The 19,024-nt window shown below is 37.3% G+C and overlaps 1 protein-coding gene across 3 annotated transcripts in view; it reads left to right on the top strand.

The window, feature by feature from the left end:
* arhgap22 (Rho GTPase activating protein 22) overlaps positions 1–19,024 on the top strand; it is a 39,367-nt gene that overhangs the window by 12,617 nt on the left and 7,726 nt on the right. For 2 of the 3 annotated variants that reach the window (XM_052151298.1, XM_052151296.1), the window contains exons 4-5: positions 14,504–14,632; positions 16,432–16,639. In XM_052151298.1, coding sequence (XP_052007258.1) covers positions 14,504–14,632; positions 16,432–16,639 — 337 coding nt within the window. Of the gene's footprint in view, positions 1–3,120; positions 3,527–14,503; positions 14,633–16,431; positions 16,640–19,024 lie in introns of those variants that run through there. The other variant, XM_052151299.1, reaches the window with a different exon arrangement.

The raw sequence follows: 19,024 nt of genomic DNA, 5'->3' as shown, positions 1-19,024 counted from the left end.
CCAAAAATGAAAACTCTGTCTTTATTTACGCTCCCTCATTTTGTTCCAAACCTTCTTTCTTCCATGGAAACAAAAGGAGATGTTAGAAATAATGTTAGCCTCAGTCACCATTTGCTTTCAATGTATGGGAAAAAGATGCAGGCCCAGGTGACTGAGGCTAACATTTTGCCTTGCAATCTTCTTTTTTACCCTTCATAAGAATACCATACAGGTTTGCTTGAAGGTCACTGATTATCCCTTTTTGATATTAGTGACAGTTGCCCATCTTTAAACCCAGGAGTAAAACCAGTGACTGTTAGAATATGAAAAATGCACCCAAAAATAGAAAATCCCACTTAAGATTTCACTGACAGATGGTCTTTTTTCTCCACTTATCTGTTAGCCTACTGGTTGCCTTATTCATGCCCTGCTGGCAGTATGGCAGCCGGCCAGTGTCAGGTTTGTAAGTGTCCATCACTAGAGACACTTCTGTTTGCTCAGGTGATGTTAGATCATGCTAGCTGCTGCCCTCTGCTAATTTTGATTAAGTTTATTTTTATGCCTGCAAGAGTAACAGTGTGGTTTGAAGCTGGGCCATTAGAAATGGACTGTTTCAGATATGTTTGTACATTGTTTTTCATGAACTGCAGCAGAAATGCAATATAAAACATCTTTTTGCATTATAAATCTTGGTGAATTATTCCATTGGGTCAAGTTTGGACCTATGCTGTTGTTGACATCTATTTCTTTATGCTTAGATTTACAATTAGGTTATAGTTTTGAAAATGTTATAGTGAAATTGTGTTGTCTTTTCCTATTTACAGGGATATTTTATGCCTAGCAACAGTTGGACTCTCTCCCCTCTTTGTCATAAAATAACTGATGAGGGAATTATTTCATTTACAACATGTAAATATCACAAGATACTGCCACAGCAATCAAACCTGGGCATAAAAGTTCAACTGACTGACACGTGGCTTCACTTGGCATTCAGGGCCATGGTGTTTGTATTCTTTCCTGATTATGACTAAGCCCTTAGTCATAATTAAATTTAATTCTCTAAAGCTATGATTTCATGCTGGCACCAAAGTAGAATCTAAGCAAAATGTTTTTTATGTGGATCGTTGTACATATCGCAGCAGTTTCCTGGTGAAATGAACACAAGAGACAATACAACAACGACTTTCATTCACTTTCACTAATACGGCAGATTATCAATTCATAAACACTTCTCACACTATTCCTCTCACAATGCTATCTTTTATGACATCTAAACACTTCTATAGCACATGACTTGTAAGATAATATATCTTGACATTTGCATCACATAATCAACAAAAATTTCAAACTTTTTCACGTGTTATCAAATTGTCTGGATATTCAACTGACAGAGCATGGCCCTTGTAATGCAAAATAATGTTGTTGGTTCAGCAGTTTAGGTTTTCATCTCACCTTTGCTTTTTATGACACTATCGGTGAGGTTTAAGGTTTGGGGTAAGGAGGTAATTTTTGTTAATTTAAAACTCAATAGAGTATTAACCTTAAAAACTTCAGCTGTTTGGGAGAAAGAAAAAAAAATTCTCGGAACTAGGGTGCACAAGTAATCGATTAATCGGGCAGCTTAAAAACTTATATTAGGAAAAACACTACTTTAATATTGCAATTTGATTTTCCTTTGTGCCTTTGCCTGCTTCTCTCATGTAAATCTTGCCATTAGTTCTCCCAAAATGATTATTCTGCCATTATTTAAAGTGGCTGTAAGTGACTGAAGACTTGGAAAGTATGATTCTATGTGTGAGTATATTTATTTTTATCTAGATCTTGTTGGTTATGCATAGTGCTCATTTTTTCATAAGAAACTGAACTTAAATTCTAAATTTCAAATAATCAATTACTCATTTTTTGTGTTAGCGTTCTCAACAACAATATTACTCTAAATGCCCATCCCTACTTGTAACCTACATGTAAAGAACCACTTAATATAATTTAGCAAAAATGCAACTATTTTAATTTACTCAAGCGAATTGGGTCTAGTTTGATTTCTCCTAAGGAATTTTAAGAGAAACATCTGAGAAAATGTCATCAGTTAATTGGAACTTTTAAAAAAAAACTCTATCGCCTCTTGGTGGTCTTGCATCCTATATTATTGAAATTAAGATTAAAACTAGATAAAGGCCAAATCCCCTGTCTTTGTTTGTCTGTACACACTTCTTAGGGGAAGAGAAAGAAGTGATGTCTTAGCAGCTTCGGCTGAGTGAGTTGAAGTGCATGAAGTGTGCATTAGTTATAGGGATTGAACAATGGCCCCCCTCTTCGATCTATTTTTTTTTTTTTTTTCATATGCTATTCCTACAGTAGCTTACCTCTTGCCCTGTTATATTATTATTGTCATCCTTTTGCAAGGTGGATCACATATGCCTCCTCAAGTAAATACATTTTGTGATGTATGCACATGAAACTAAACCTGCTTTTCATAAATCAAAATTTTTTCACTTGACTGGCACAAGATATCAGACTCAAACAATAGCTTTATTTACCCCTGCTTTTGACACAAAAGCATGACTGGAGACTGGAGTGTGACTGCACGGTGGAGGTCTGATTCAAGCATGTTCTTACAGCTGACAGTATGCTGGAGAAGTATCACTGTTTGTGAACATTGCAGTTTGGTACATTTAAAAGCTCTGATCTAAACCCTTCTGGCAATCGGCAATAAAAGCAACTGTGTAACACTCACACACACACAAAGGCCCTTGCGGTCTCCAAAAATGTCTTCAAAGAGGGGAAGGTTTAATTAATAAGCTGTTAGATTTAATAGGGGGAAAAGATCCAGGCAGCAAGCAGAGATTTGTGAGTCAGGCTTACAGAAATGTTAAACCGCCCCACATGAAGTCACCTCAACCCCCACCACACACACAGGCACACACAGATTGATTAGCTGGGTCTGTTTGTGTTTGGGGGATGTTTGCAGTGTTTGGCAAAGATGAGCTCTGTGGTGGCTCCACTCATGAGGGTGAGAGAGGGCGAGTCTGACAGACCAGGGGGGCGGGGAAGAGAAAAGTTTGAAAAAAAACAACAACACAAGAGCTTCTTTTTAAATGAATGAATAAAGCAGACGGAGGACTTGTTTTTCGGGTTTCGGGTTGGGTTGTGATGGTACTGTGGGGTTCTATGGGTTCTTTCTCCCTTTCCCTCATACACACTTTCTCTCTCTCTCTCTCTCTCTCTCTCTGTCTCTCGCTCTCTCTCTCTCTGCCTTTCTCTCTTTCTCTTTTTTATGTCTTTCCCCACTCTGTCATTTTCTACTCTTTTCTCTATCTCTCTTTCTTTCTTTCCTCTTACATACACACTTTCTCTACTCTTTCTCCTCTCTTTCTCATCTACCATCGAATGCCACTGGCACACACCTATGCTGCATATTCATCTTCCAGGAGGGCCAGAGATGTAACTAGTATGGCACAGTTGTAGCACTGCCCTCTTTGGCTCCTGTGTGCCAGCATGGGGCTCAGTTGCCGCAAGCTGCAGGAGCACCGACCTGTTCACGCTAAGGGTAAGGAAACACTTTCTTTTTAGAGCTTGGTGAATCTTGGCGGCACAGTTCGACTTATATAGTCAGTATGAAAGTGATCGATATGTGAGACAGATTTACAGTTGTGAAATTACAACTGTTGGAGGATAGGAATTTATAGATGATGGCAGTTTTGTTCTTGAACCTGCAAATCATCTATTGTGGATCCAGCTGCTTCGTGTAAGGTCTGGAACATCTGGAGTGTCAAATGCATGAAACAGATCCAGGAAGCTGTGGCTTTGTGAGCCATGTATTTTTGGAACGGGCTGTAAGGAGTGGAACTGCTGCTGGTGAGGTAGTCTTGCATGAATGTGAAGGCCTGTAATTTTGCCTGAGCTATGCTAAAAGGTGTTCTCTTAAGTTCATCTACTCTCTGATCTGAAACTGACAATTTTAACACTTTAAATGCTCAGATTGATTCTATATTCAGATGATGAAGTCAATTCCTGAATGGTTATGTTGTAAATGATACGGCTTTTTTTATTCTTCTGCTTGTCAAAATTTGCTCAACAAATTCTGTCAGATTCTATAACACTGGTAAACTCAACTGTTACACAGTGTGCCCAGAAAGTATTTGGACTTTAAAATGTATTAATGTCTTTGCATTATTTTAAAAAAAAAATCTAACCCAGTGGCAGTTATTTTAAGAAATATAGCACAAACACACTTTCAAAAAGGAAAACATTTGATAAAAAAATAAGTGTGTTAGATTTCAAATGATACATTTATAGATTTATTGTTCAAAATGAAGACAAAACCAACTGTGTTAAATATGCTAGGAAACCTGTGTGAACTTGAGGGAACTGACATCAAACATCCTCAGAAAAATACCCTTGACATCAGTTTAAAGTATATGGGTGAAAAAAAGGTGTTAGTTCTCAGAAAAGCTCTAGGACAATTTGTTTACAGAGGAAACTTGAATTTATATTTTGTATTTCATGCAGTGTCATTTGGACATTTTGAATTTAAAAGTATTTAAAAAAATCCATAAAGTGTCCAAAAGTAATACTTTTATGACCACTATATCTATGCTGTCCTTGGTTTCCTGTTTAATTACTCATGTGTGTCATGTAGACATAACCATTAGCCATGCAACAAAACAAATTTCACGATAAGAAACAATATAATGCAAAGTCTCAAGATACCTTATGATACGAAAAAAAAAACACCGCCCACAAATGTTTCGCTCAAACGTAATCAAAGGATTCAACATAAATGTTTTTTAAACCATAAATGACACAACAGTGTCTGACATTGGCAACAAAAAGTAGAACTCAATAATAAAGTAACTTAAACAAAAGTAATGCATTTATTTTGATTGACTGTAATGAGAAAAACTCATATAAACTCACAATTTTCATGTAGAAAAACTTGTTTGTCTACACTCAAGTCGTTTATATTTGTATAGTACTTTTCACAGTACACATCGTTTCAAAGCAGCTTTGTAGAAAAGCATTCGTTAATGTCTTAAAGCCCCCAGAGAGAAAGCTAAAGTGACTATAGCAAGGAAAAAACGTCTTTCACTTCTATTTAGTAGTAAAAAATTTTCAAGAGGAACCTTTTACTGTATAGTCTATGTACATAATCCAATATCATTTAGCAGCTTGAGCAAAAAACTATTGGAACACATACATTTTTGGCCTCTTCTCCCGGTTTCACATTTGCATATAACATTGACGGCATTATTACTTGCTCTGTATCATGCTCCGTGTCGTCTGGGAGAGGTGCAACTTTGCTGCTGTGTTTCTGCATCGCAAATCCACCAATTTGCACGGTGATGTCGGCTTAATAAAAACCGACATGTTTGATGTACTGTACCACCGGGACATGACATCGTTGTTAAACAAATTACAAGTTGTAACGCTACAATCTAGTTGCCATTTCCAATTGATCTTCTCACAAATGTACTGTAGATCTATTGATCTGTTGTCCTGTGAGCACTCAGCACCGCCTCTCCGTGGAGGAGACTGTTTCTCAGATCTCAATGTTGTGCTGCTTGGTCTTAATTACGCTATAATGTGTTTATGTATCTTACGGTACATATGGTATTAAACTGTGAGCGTTGTTTCGTACGATACAATATTTTTTTTACACCCCCATAGCTTTCATAGACCAATAATGTCTAGAAGTACAGAATGATCCTTGCATTTCCCAGCAAATCAACACTTCCTGAAACTAATACTTTGTTGTGAAATCCTGGGTAAAGCACAAAATCCTTGTTTTGCTAGATAAAATGTAATCTAAAACACACTATTGAAATGTTTCCTCAAAAAATCATTGTCCTATTAATCATTGTTTGTAGACACATGTGGAGGTGCTTGAGGAAGCACAACATTTTTGAATTAGCATTTTTGAAAAAAAAAAAAAATTATACAACTCATAGGTATATGAAGGTCAGATTTAGAGCGTTATCATTTACCCTAAAATGTCTACCCACATATACAGTACATGTCTTTAAGTTTGTGCCTTTGCATGATCTCCAGCTGCTTGATACACTGTATTAAAGCACTTTTTATATGACGTAATTCACTTCTTTAGTATAGTGTCCATTAATTGTGGTATGTAAGAAAGAGAGCTGTGGAACGTGCCACACAGGAAGAACTAATGGCTGTCAGATGATAGGGAACCATTGGGGGTCAGCTGATTTTATGAGGGAATCATGAGGGTCATGCAGGGAAGTACAGACTCACCACAGAGCAGCATCCTTGTGCTGGCTCAGAGAGAAAACCTCCAATAATCAGAACCAGAGACAGCAGCCTTACAGTAAGAGCTAAACCAATGGGATTGATAGTTTGCAAATGGCAGATGTTAGGAGAAAATTGTTTTGTGACATAGATTTAGAGTTTTAGAGAAATCACAAAATTGCTCTACATTAAGAATTTTAACTCAATTGACACACATTGTGTTAGCAATTAGCGGTTGGCTACATTTTACCAAGATGAAGATGATGCTGTTTTGTGGCCACACTGAAATTGATTGCACATTAAATCTGAAGATGGGCAAATAACTTCAGGTTCTTTGTATTAAGTTTCATCAACATCATCTAATGCTTAACAGATCAGTAGTTACACATTATTAAAAATGTGCATTAAACATTATTATTACACTGCTCTTTGCGCTAAGTGTAATTGTTTTGTCGTGTAACCTAAACAATTTGCTTTATGTGCACGAACCGGTTTTATTCTTATCAAAAATGTTATTTAATCTGACTAAATCAATCTGACCAATAAGGTTACAACAACAAAAGTATTTTTTATCAGTTAGATTAGGTAGAAATAGATCCTTGAGGTAACAATTTTATGTTACCACTTTTTTCAGTGTTGAATATTTGATTCTGATTGGTCAAGAATCATTCTGTGATCAATTATTGATCAAAATTAATATATGACTGCTAAACTGTTTAATTGACCATTGTCCCTGGCAATCAATCTGTGGTCTCTTCTCACATAATAAAATAATTTCAACTCAAGTCAATACTCACTGGCCATTTATTTATTAATTTGCTAAGTAGCAGTGTAATAATATATACAGTCAGTCACGTCAAGATTTGGTTATTTTTCAGATTTTACCATGCAATTTCTTTTAAAGGTTAATACTTTTACCTCTCAAGGCAAGAGTGTCTGTAAAGTGCTGGATCAGAAATAAAGGTGTTCATTTTAAAAGCCTCAGGCCTGTTGTGCTGGATGTCCTCCCAGTCTACTGTTGGCCAAACCGCACAATGTGCCTCCAGGCTTCTCTCTGCCTCTCTCTCTCTGATTCATGAGGAAGATATGCTGCGGATTACACCTGAAAGCTGCAGAATGAGCCCTTAGTGTGATTTTACTTTGTTATTCACAGTGTGAATAAGTTGGAGTGCAGTGATCATTAGATAGTGAATGCAAAACATGTTCCAGTTATTTAACAGACCCATGCATTTTAGCGTTCGAAGACAGTGGTAATGATTTTAACTGAGCGTAACTACTGTGTTGATTGTCCATTCTCTTTTTGATTTGTAACTTGTAGCACCTAATAAACATGCAAAAAAAAAGAAAAACATTCTTGAGCAAATAGTTTTCCTAAATATTCATGGCAGCATATGTAGACAGTGTAATTTTGTATTAAAATGCTTTATTATGTTTCCAGGGGTGTTTTTGAGACAATATATCAGATGAAACTAGAGACACTACTCTTTTGACTCAAACAGGTTTAAATGTAAAAACCTAATTAGGATTCTTTAGTTTTGTTGGCGTTTCTCCAAAGACAAACTCTGCTGTGGTCGGCGCCATGTTGTTTTGTCACATGACTCTGTGCGTGCGTTTAACCCTTTACTGATATCACAGTCTCCTAAACCGAGATCAGTCGGTTTAAATGAATTGAAATTATGCGTTGCATATTCACCTTATTGTGCGCCACGCTTCCGTGTTTTGTCTCCTTAACCTCCGGTTTGCATAGAAGCTACATAGAAGAATAGATCAAAATGGATTACTTGTAGTAGTATTTTTCTCCAATAGTTGATGTTGTGAGTCTACACCACTCCTTAACTTAATGAAAAAGCCAAAATACAATGTATTTTGTACAATGTACACAGGGTCGCACGAAGTTAAAGTTGTTAAATGTTCAGTGTAAAAATGGTTACCTCTCCTAAATGAGCAACATATAACACTTTTGAATTTGCAGCCATTAAAAGACATGCATATTATAAGATTACTCAAAATGTAGGCCTACTTTATCCCACTTAGTATCAGCTGTTGAATTATTTCATATATCAAGCTTATTACTTGAGATCATTGTAAATTTGGTCTCCCTCCAGAGCAAAAACTCTCCAAGAGAAGAAACTCCCAAATATGTTTTTATCTTCTCAATGCATCATGTATTAAAGGGTGGGCAGCAAGGCATGACATTGTTTGGTTCTTTGCACTAGTGGAATGTTAAACATGCACTTCACTGTTCAGTCCTTCCTCTTTATAAATAGTTCATAGCATGACCTCCCTGTGGAAATATGCCGAATGTCATAGTAAAATCATTGTCCTTAGAGGGGAAAAATGTATGCATGCTGCTGGGATAATGTTGATGAGAGCAGTTTAGCCCAGCCTTGGGCAGCAGATAAGGGATGCCAAGGCCATCTAAAACACTGGGAATTTAGTAGGAGATATTAGACCATGTTGTGAATGTGGAGTGATTATTTCTGACCTTGTGAGTTTGCACAATGAAAAATGTGAAGCACTGGCTGACTGCTGGTGCCTCAAGAGGTGAGCATAGTCACCACAACATATGCATACTTGAACCCTCATTTAGTAGTGCTAGTTCAAACTGTGTTGCAGCCAACGAACGATACAATCAAAAAAGTTCTACTTTTCTATTGTAAATCATGTAAATGAGTAAAAATGCAAGTGAGTAAAGTTTATAAGTAAATAAAATTAAACATTTCTCATAATATTCCATTCATTGGTAAATGTTTTTAACAGCAGTAATTCATCTGTATTTCATGCTTTTCCCCAACATTTCTTCACCCTTCTCTTTTTGTTATAGTTCAGTTATAGCAAATAATAACAAATGCTTATTAATAATAGGCTACAAATGTTTCATAGATACAGTACATTATGAGTAAAAAGTTCTAACACATATACTCATTATTAATTATTATCATTTTCCACATGTTAGAATAATAGTACAGTCATCAAATCTGGACAATAACACAAATGGAAGTACAGTAGTGTGAAAATTCTGTAATCACTAAAAATATGTAAAACCTATATTTTAGCTTCTTTAAAGTAGCCACCTTTTCCTTGATAAATGCTTTATGAACTCTGGGCATTATCTCTACCGATATGTTCATCTGAGACACTTTTGATACTGGTTTGAAGGAGTTCCAATTTATGCTGGACACTTGTTGGCTGCTTTTCCTTCACTGGTTCATTTCATCCATCTCATACACACACACACGCACACACACACACACACACACACACACACACACACACACATATATATATATATAGGCTAAACCGGTAAAAAGTTTTGAAACGCACTCATTCTTTATTATACATTTTTCTTCACATTTTAGAATACTAGTAAAGTCATCAAAACTATGGAATAACATCAATGGAACTATGGGAATTATGCTGTGACTAAACAAAATCCAAAATAAATCTTATCTTTATTATTTGGTCCAAGTCATCAATTAAAAAAAAAAAATGTTTATTACATTTTTGTTTTATAATGAAATAAAGTAATATGGTGGCACAATTATATTTTTGTGTACAAAACTAATTTCAAACATTTAAGCATACGCCTTCAGATCAAAAGATTTAAGATCATGAGAAACATTTCAGTCAAGTGTTTCAAAACTTTTGACTGGTAGTGTATGTGTGTGTGTGTGTGTGTGTGTGTGTGTGTGTGTGTGTGTGTGTGTATATACAAATTATTCTTGTAAAGAAAAAAACCCATAGGCACAATTTATATTTCGCTGCAAACCTAATTTCAAGCATTTAAGCATAAGCCTTTAGATCAAAAGGTGTTTAAGATCACAAGAATCAAATTCAGTTGGGTATGTCCAAATTTTTCACTGGTACAGTATATCATGCTGCCTTTATCTATTAAAGGTCAGTCCTAAATCCCAATGAAAGCAATGGTTTGTGTCTTCTTAAGAGGTCACATGTTCTGACTTCTCTACAAAGTCAGGCCATTGATTATTGTCTTTACAAATGAGAGAAATGCCATGGAGCTGCTGCATCTTCTGAGAGTACAAGCACAGAGGTAATGCATCATTCACTCCCACTTTCCTTCAGTCATACAGAGAGAGTCAGGAAGAACTGCAGGCTCCTCTAGCTACCTGAAAATACCCTGTTTATTATGAGCCTGGGACTCCATAGACAGCCTCAGACAGATAATGGAACTATCGATCCACAAAAACTAGGCTAAACTTATGCTGAATATACTGTATTTGAGGAGGCAGAGAAAGGGGTTTGAGGAAGGAAATAAAAATAAGTCAGTTCCATTATGTCAGAAATGTAATTCTGACATGCTGTGTTTTATTTTATCAAGCTACCAAAATAGTGATAAAATATCAGTGCACATTTCTGAGACCTCTCCCAATGTCATGGCATCAACAATCATACAAATATTTGTAAGGCTTTTCTTTTATATATACACACACACACACACACAGTTGAAGTCAGAAGTTTTACATACACCTTAGCCAAATACATTTAAACTCAGTTTTTCCACAATTCCTGACTTTTAATCATAGAAAACATTCCCTGTCTCATAGTCCTTAAGCCATTTTGCCACAACTTTGGAACTTTGGTATGCTTGGGGTCATTGTCATTTTGAAGACCCATTTGTGACTAAGCTTTAACTTCCTGGCTGATGTCTTGAGACGTTGCTTTGATATGTCCACATAATTTTCCTTCTTCATGATACCATATATTTTGTGAAGTGCACCAGTCCCTCCTGCAGCAAAGAACCCCCACAACATGATGCTGTCACCCCCATGCTTCATAGTTGGGATGGAGTTCTTCAGCTTGTAAGGCTCACAATTTTTCCTCCAAACATAACAAAGGTCAACATGGCTATTTTGTTTCATCAGACCAGAGGACATTTCTCCAAAAATTAAGATCTTTGTCCCCATGTGCACTTTCAAACTCTAGTATGGCTTTTTTTTTATGGTGGTTTTGGAGCAGTCGCTTCTTCCTTGCTGTGCAGCCTTTCAGGTTATGTCAATAAAGGACTAGTTTTACTGTGGATATAGATACTTTACCTGTTCTCTCAAGCATCTTCACAATTCCTTTTGGTTTTGTTCTGGGATTGATTTGCTCTTTTCCTACCAAACAACGTTCATCTCTAGGAGACAGAATGCGTCTTCTCCCTAAGCGGTATATATCTATAAAGGCTTATGCTTAAACTCACACATATGGCCCCTAGTCTTGAAACTGATAACGGTCAAAAACTGAAGAGACAGATAGCCTCTTTCTCTCTCCCTCTACCTCTGTATATTAATATTATTAATATTTTTATGAAGATACATACATACATTTACTGAAGAGATGATGGAGCTTGTGGAAAATTAATAAATAAATGTTGTGGTTTGTACACCATCAATCAGTCTAGATGTCTCATGTCTGAGTCAGAATTATTATTTTTAATCAATAACAGTTTTAAAATAACATTGCTGTACAGCCACAAAGACCAGCATTAATTCATTATACTTTATAGGATTGATTGTGTACTTTTAATGATTACTCGTATATAATTATGAAACATGCTTTCATAGAGTTATAATTTTTTAGATTAGATTCAACTTTATTGTCATTGTTCAAAATACAAGTACAGAGCCAATGAAATGCAGTTAGCATCTAACCAGTAGTGCAAATAGCAATATGTAAATATATATATATATATATATATATATATATATATATATATATATATATATATATATATATATATATATTATGCAAAATGATGAGATAGAGAAGAAGAGAACAGCTCAATGCAAATGTCAATGAATACAGTAAAAGGTGCAAATGAAGAAGTATAAAACTGAAGGTGCATTGTACAGAATGAAGTATAAATATGTAAATATATATGATGACCATAACAGTGCAGGCGGTATCAGGAGGTAGAAGTTATATGCAAAGAAATGTGCAAGTGAATTTGAAAAAAATTGAAAAAAAAATTCAGTAGGCTGACATCTGAGGGAAAGAAACCGTTTCTGAGTCTGCTGGTGCGACAACGAAGACTCCTATAGCGTCTCCCAGATAGGAGAGGAGTAAACAGACTGTGGTTGGTGTGAGAGGTGTCTTTGATAATGCTTCTCACCCTCCTTAGGCAGCATTTGTTGTGAATGTCTTTGATGGAGGGTAGCTGAACCCCAGTGATGTATCGGGCAGTTTTCACCACACGCTGGAGTGCCTTCTGGTCTGGTCAGTTGCCATACCACACTGTGATGCAGTTTGTTACTTTCAATACTAGGATATTGTCAGTAGTGCAGTGGTAAAAGTTCAGCAGGATGTGGGGGGACAGGTGAGCTTTCCTTTGCTTCCTAAGGAAGTAAAGGCGCTGTTGCGCCTTTTTGATCAGAGTGGAGGTGTTGTAGGTCCAGGAAAGATCCTCAGAGATATGGACACCCATCCTCAGAGATATGGACATACCCATGAAGTGGATATGTCACACACTCCACTTCATCCCCATCAATGTAGATGGGAGTGTGCGTGTGGCCCTTCCTAGTCCGCCGGTAGTCCACAACAAGCTCCTTGGTTGTGACATTCTTGTTGGCACACCACACTGCATGGTGCTGTACCTCTTCCCTGTAGGCTGTCTCATCGTCGCTGTTGATCAGGCCTACCACCGTGGTGTCATCTGCAAACTTGATTAAAGAGTTGGAGCCAGGCTCAGGTATGCAGTCAAGGGTGAAGAAAGAGTACAGGATTGGACTCAGCAAACAGTCCTGTGGTGCACCAGTGTTCAAAGTGAGGGTGGAGGATTTGTGATTGCTGATCCTAACAGACTGTGGTCTGTTAGTGAGAAAGTCCAAGGTCCAGTTGCAGAGGGAGGGGCTGATGCCAATATCAGTGAGCTTGGAGATCAGCTTGGATGGGATCACAGCATTGAAGGCAGAACTGAAATCAATGAATAGCATCCTGACATATGTGTTGTTTTTGTCCAAGTGAGTCAGGGCGGGGTGAAGAGCTGAGGCGATAGCATCCTCAGTTGACCTGTTGGGTTTGTAAGTGAACTGGTATGAGTCCAGTGTTGGGGGCAGGCATGTTTTCAGGTGGGAGAGGTCCAGTCTCTCAAAAAACGTTGCTATGATGGGAGTAAGAGCAACGGGGCAGAAGTCGTTGAGGGCCACTGCAGCAGCATGTTTTGGTACTAGTACAATGGTGGCTGTTTTGAAGCAGGTGGGGACAATGGCCTGGGCCAAGGAGAGGTTGAAAATGTTGGTGAAGACGTCAGCCAGCTGTTCTGCGCAGGCCCTGAGCACTCGGCCCAGGATGCCATCAAGGCCAGCAGCTTTATGTGTGTTCACTCTGCTCAGGGTGGAGCATATGACACTGGAGGAAAATGTGAGTGGCAGATCATCAGGTGGGAGCTCAGCTTTTATGGGTAGTTATGTGTTTCCACAATCAAAGCGAGCATAAAAAGTGTTCAGTTCATCTGGGAGGGGGGTGCTGTTTGCTGGTTTGTAGTCTGTGAGAGCATGGATGCCTGTCCACATACATCGGGGTTTGTTGTTCGTAAAATTGTCCTCAATCCGCAGTTTGTAGTTGTGTTTGGCTGCTTTAATTCCTCTCTTCAGAATGGCCCTGGATAAAGTGTAGGCTTCCCAGTCGCCAGATCTGAAAGCAGCATCACGTGCCTTCAGCAGGAGTCTGACTTCCTTGTTCATCCAGGGTTTCTGATTGGGGTATGTTTTCATTGTTTTATGGGTGGTTACTTTGTCGACACACCTGTTGATGTGTTGCAGAACAGAATTTGTGTCGCTATTAATGTCGGTTTGGGAGACCAGGTTGGCCTGAAAAGCAAACACATTCCAGTCTGTGTTCTGGAGCTCATGCTGTAGTGAAGAGTCTGCTCCATCCAGCCACAATTTGACAGTCCTCACTGTGGGTTTCACATGTTTGATGATGGGGGTGTAATAATGCAGATAGTAGTTCAAGTTCTTCATGTGCTGATATCTTCTGTTATTCACTAATGTTGGCATTAGCGACTTTGGTACTGTGTCATTCATTGTGACTGTCTGTCTGTATATTTGTAAAATAATTTACTTTCTCAGAAGGCAGTGATGATTGATATAAATAGGTCTGGAGTAATAAAATGTTATAATATTGCATTTAAAAAAAAATGGGACAACTTGAATAGAATTCATTCTTTTTCTGTATTTTTTTGCCATTTGAAGCATCAAGGGAAGCATGAGTAACTGAATTCAGTGCCATTGAAATTATTTGTTCATTATTCTCTCTCTCTCTCTCTCCATAGGCACTACAGGAGAGAAAGACAGATCAGCTCTGAGCCATGAGGCTTTTCTGCTTATGGCAAACTCACAGAATGACATGGAGGATTGGGTCAAAGTCATCAGACGTGTCATCTGGGCTCCTTTTGGAGGAGGTAACCTATTTACCTGATTCACACTCTCAAATAAGGACAAACAATAGACATTAGCCTCTCTCTTATTGTGCAACACAGTCTCCTGATTTCCTCTACAAAAAGAGAAACAGTTAAGTTGTTTTTATAACAATGAAACTGACAAACATGCCTTGTTTTCCATTCTCACATTGTTTAAGTTGGGTGATCTATATCTGGCACAGAGCTTAGATCATATGCTACATGGCTGATAGAAAGGCCTTTACAGATATACATGCACACTAAAATAACAACAGCACTTGCAGTGTTCAGATGACGAATTGTCTGCATCTTTAGGCATTGTGTTACAGTCTTTAATTAATATAGTCTTTCTTATAAATCCCAGACAGCATGATGTGATGGGGATAGCATTGAGGACAACAATAGGACACTTCAATCTTGCCCTTAATCTTTGTAATCTTACCTCACAAGAGCAGTGAGCAGTCAAATTTGATGCTCTTGCAGATGTGGCTCAATCTATTAATAGGTTAAAAGTAAATTAGTACAGCTGATGTATTTGAGTAAATCTCACAAAGCCTTTCCAGAACATGTCCAGACTCTGACAATTTCACCCCCAAATTTTTAAAAACTTATATTTTTCATGTATTACTACATTACAATAAAAATGTTATTGTAATGATTGTTAATTATTGAAAATACCTTTTTATTTATTTAAAAATAGAGGAACTACATAAAAACTAACAATGCATAAATACTTTACATTAAACAATTACATTTATTTAGTTTTTTTATTTTATTGCATTACAGTAATGAGAATCGGGACAACATGTGTTATAGTATAGTATAGTGTCATAATGCAAAAACAAATGTAATGGTTTATTATAAATACTTTACCATTTAAAAAATGCAATTTTGCATAACAGTAATGAAAATTGGGAGAACATTTGCTTAATTATCATGAAAATAATGTAATTTAGCAACAAACAAAAAAAACGAAATGAGAATTGGGAGAAAAAGTTAGCTTAATTGTCATGAAAATAATGTCATAATGCAAAACAATTTTTCTAGTGAAAAGTAGATTTTTATGCATTTTTTCTTTTGATTTTGTGGTGAAGTGTGACCTGGATTTGTTCTTAAATGAGATTCACAAATTTATGTTGCATATATTCATGTTTCTTGGGAGATAAATCAAGACTATGATGTGGAAAATGGTCTCTGTTACTCATTTTATTTTTTCTAAATTAACTTATTACTGTGAAAATAACTGTATATTCAGACACACAAACATGCTGCAGTGCCAACCCGTGGCCCTACAACTTAGTTGTTTTACACTGACCAGACCAATCACAAGCAATATGATACTTCTCTGTGCAAATCACTTTCGGCTCACTGTTTCCACACTGAGGCTGGATTACCATCACAATGAAAGAGGAAAAAAACAGGTGTGACTATGCTGACTGGCTGAATATACCTCTCACACACTCACTCAATACAGTACACACTGTGTCTGAAGCCAAAGGGAACTATCATGCATCTCATGCCTGAAGTTAGAAGTATACTGCTGTGCAACTCTTGTCTATTTGCTCATCATGGCTTGTGTGTACTCACTGGAGAACATAGCGTACAAGGCAGAACCAGTACATTGCAAGGTATTTGCCTACATGCCCAAACAATACAGTCCAGAACAATTAGGAGATTCTGACATTTACTGAATGCTGTGTGATTTGTGTTTTTGTATTGTTAGACTTAAAATGCATGTTATGAATGAGATCTTTGGCTATATAATTGTTTTAAAAAATTTTCCGGTGTTTATTTTATTGTAGGTATCTTTGGTCAGCGCCTAGAAGACACTGTACAATATGAGAAGAAGTTTGGGCCCCGGCTGGCACCTCTGCTAGTGGAGCAGTGTGTGGATTTCATACGGGAGCAGGGTCTGAAAGAGGAGGGTCTCTTTAGGATGCCAGGACAGGCCAACCTTGTCAAGGAACTCCAGGATGCTTTTGACTGTGGGGACAAACCTCTGTTTGACAGGTAAGAGAAGAGCAAGATGTTCACTGCTTTCACTGGAAGGTCAAAATACATAAGTTAAGTCAAATCAAGTCATTTTTATTTGTGTAGCGTTTTCACAACACACATCGTTTCAAAGCAGCTTAACAGAAAATGATGCTGTAATGTCCAAAAGTCATCATTGAGCAGTTTAAATGAAATACGTGATTAAAAATCATGTGTAATACAACACTCAAAAAAATATTTTAGCCTATTTTTAAGATGTATCCATTTCAATTGAATAACACATTTCCATATACATTTAATGTTATAGAAATTATAAAAAAATTATCTAAATAATTTTATTAAACCACCAGTAAGGCACATAGACTACTCAAAAACACACAAATATGCAAAAAATAATAGGTAATATGTTGCAATGTGGAATTGAATACATGTGATTGTGTGGGCCTCCATAAAATTACTTCATTTTACAATTGTTCATGAAAAATGTTACTTCCCTTTTGGGATGGCCATCTGCAAAAATTATTTTAACAATAATCGACTTTAAAATATTGCAATATGTTTATTATGGTCAACACCCCTGCCAAGGGTCAGTGAATATTTTAGCTTTATTGATTTTGCTTTAAAAATTTATTTTAATTTATCAAAACACAAAAAACTTAAAAGACATTTCTAAATTCAAATGGCACTTAAAACGAAACAAAAAAGCGATTAAAATAACGAAGTGTTTAAAACATCGTATTTATTTATATATATATCCACCTCCCCAAATCCAAACATTTACCATCTCCAATGGCCCCATTTGCCATCACGCAAGTATCAGTTTGCGGCAAGAGGTGCAAATTAAGAACTTACAGTCAGGTCCATAAATATTGGGACATCGACACCATTCTAATCTTTTTGGCTGTATACACCACCACAATGGATTTGAAATGAAACGAACAAGATGTGCTTTAACTGCAGACTTTCAGCTTTAATTTGAGGGTATTTAAATCCAAATCATGTGAACGGTGTAGGAATTACAACAGTTTGTATATGTGCCTCCCACTATTTAAGGGACCAAAAGTAATGGGACAGATAAACAATCATAAATCAAACTTTCACTTTTTAATACTTAGTTGCAGATCCTTTGCAGTCAATTACAGCCTGAAGTCTGGAACGCATAGACATCACCAGATGCTGGGTTTCATCCCTGGTGATGCTCTGCCAGGCCTCTACTGCAACTGTCTTCAGTTCCTGCTTGTTCTTGGGGCATTTTCCCTTCAGTTTTGTCTTCAGCAAGTGAAATGCATGCTCAATCGGATTCAGGTCAGGTGATTGTCTTGGCCATTGCATAACATTCCACTTCTTTCCCTTAAAAACACTCTTTGGTTGCTTTCGCAGTATGCTTCGGGTCATTGTCCATCTGTACTGTGAAGCGCCGTCCAATGAGTTCTGAAGCATTTGGCTGAATATGAGCAGATAATATTGCCCGAAACACTTCAGAATTCATCCTGCTGCTTTTGTCAGCAGTCACATCATCAATAAATACAAGAGAACCAGTTCCATTGGCAGCCATACATGCCCACGCCATGACACTACCACCACCATGCTTCACTGATGAGGTGGTATGCTTTGGATCATGAGCAGTTCCTTTCCTTCTCCATACTCTTCTCTTCCCATCACTCTGGTACAAGGTGATCTTTGTCTCATCTGTCCATAGGATGTTGTTCCAGAACTGTGAAGGCTTTTTTAGATGTTGTTTGGCAAACTCTAATCTGGCCTTCCTGTTTTTGAGGCTCACCAATGGTTTACATCTTGTGGTGAACCCTCTGTATTCACTCTGGTGAAGTCTTCTCTTGATTGTTGACTTTGACACACATACACCTACCTCCTGGAGAGTGTTATTGATCTGGCCAACTGTTGTGAAGGTTGTTTTCTTCACCAGGGAAATAATTCTTCGGTCATCCACCACAGTTGTTTTCCGTGGTCTTCCGGGTCTTTTGGTGTTGCTGAGCTCACCGGTGTGTTCTTTCTTTTTAAGAATGTTCCAAACAGTTGATTTGGCCACACCTAATGTTTTTGCTATCTCTCTGATGGGTTTGTTTTGATTTTTCAGCCTAATGATGGCTTGCTTCACTGATAGTGACAGCTCTTTGGATCTCATATTGAGAGTTGACAGCAACAGATTCCAAATGCAAATAGCACACTTGAAATGAACTCTGGACCTTTTATCTGCTCCTTGTAAATGGGATAATGAGGGAATAACTCACACCTGGCCATGGAACAGCTGAGCAGCCAATTGTCCCATTAATTTTGGTCCCTTAAAAAGTGGGAGGCACATATACAAACTGTTGTAATTCCTACACCGTTCACCTGATTTGGATTTAAATACCCTCAAAATAATGCTGAAAGTCATAAAGCACA

This window comes from Xyrauchen texanus, chromosome 20 (assembly GCF_025860055.1).
Source record: "Xyrauchen texanus isolate HMW12.3.18 chromosome 20, RBS_HiC_50CHRs, whole genome shotgun sequence".
Classification (NCBI taxonomy): Eukaryota; Metazoa; Chordata; class Actinopteri; order Cypriniformes; family Catostomidae; genus Xyrauchen; species Xyrauchen texanus.
The sequence above is the reverse complement of the archived record's forward strand: the minus strand, read 5'-3'. Positions and strand labels throughout refer to the sequence as shown.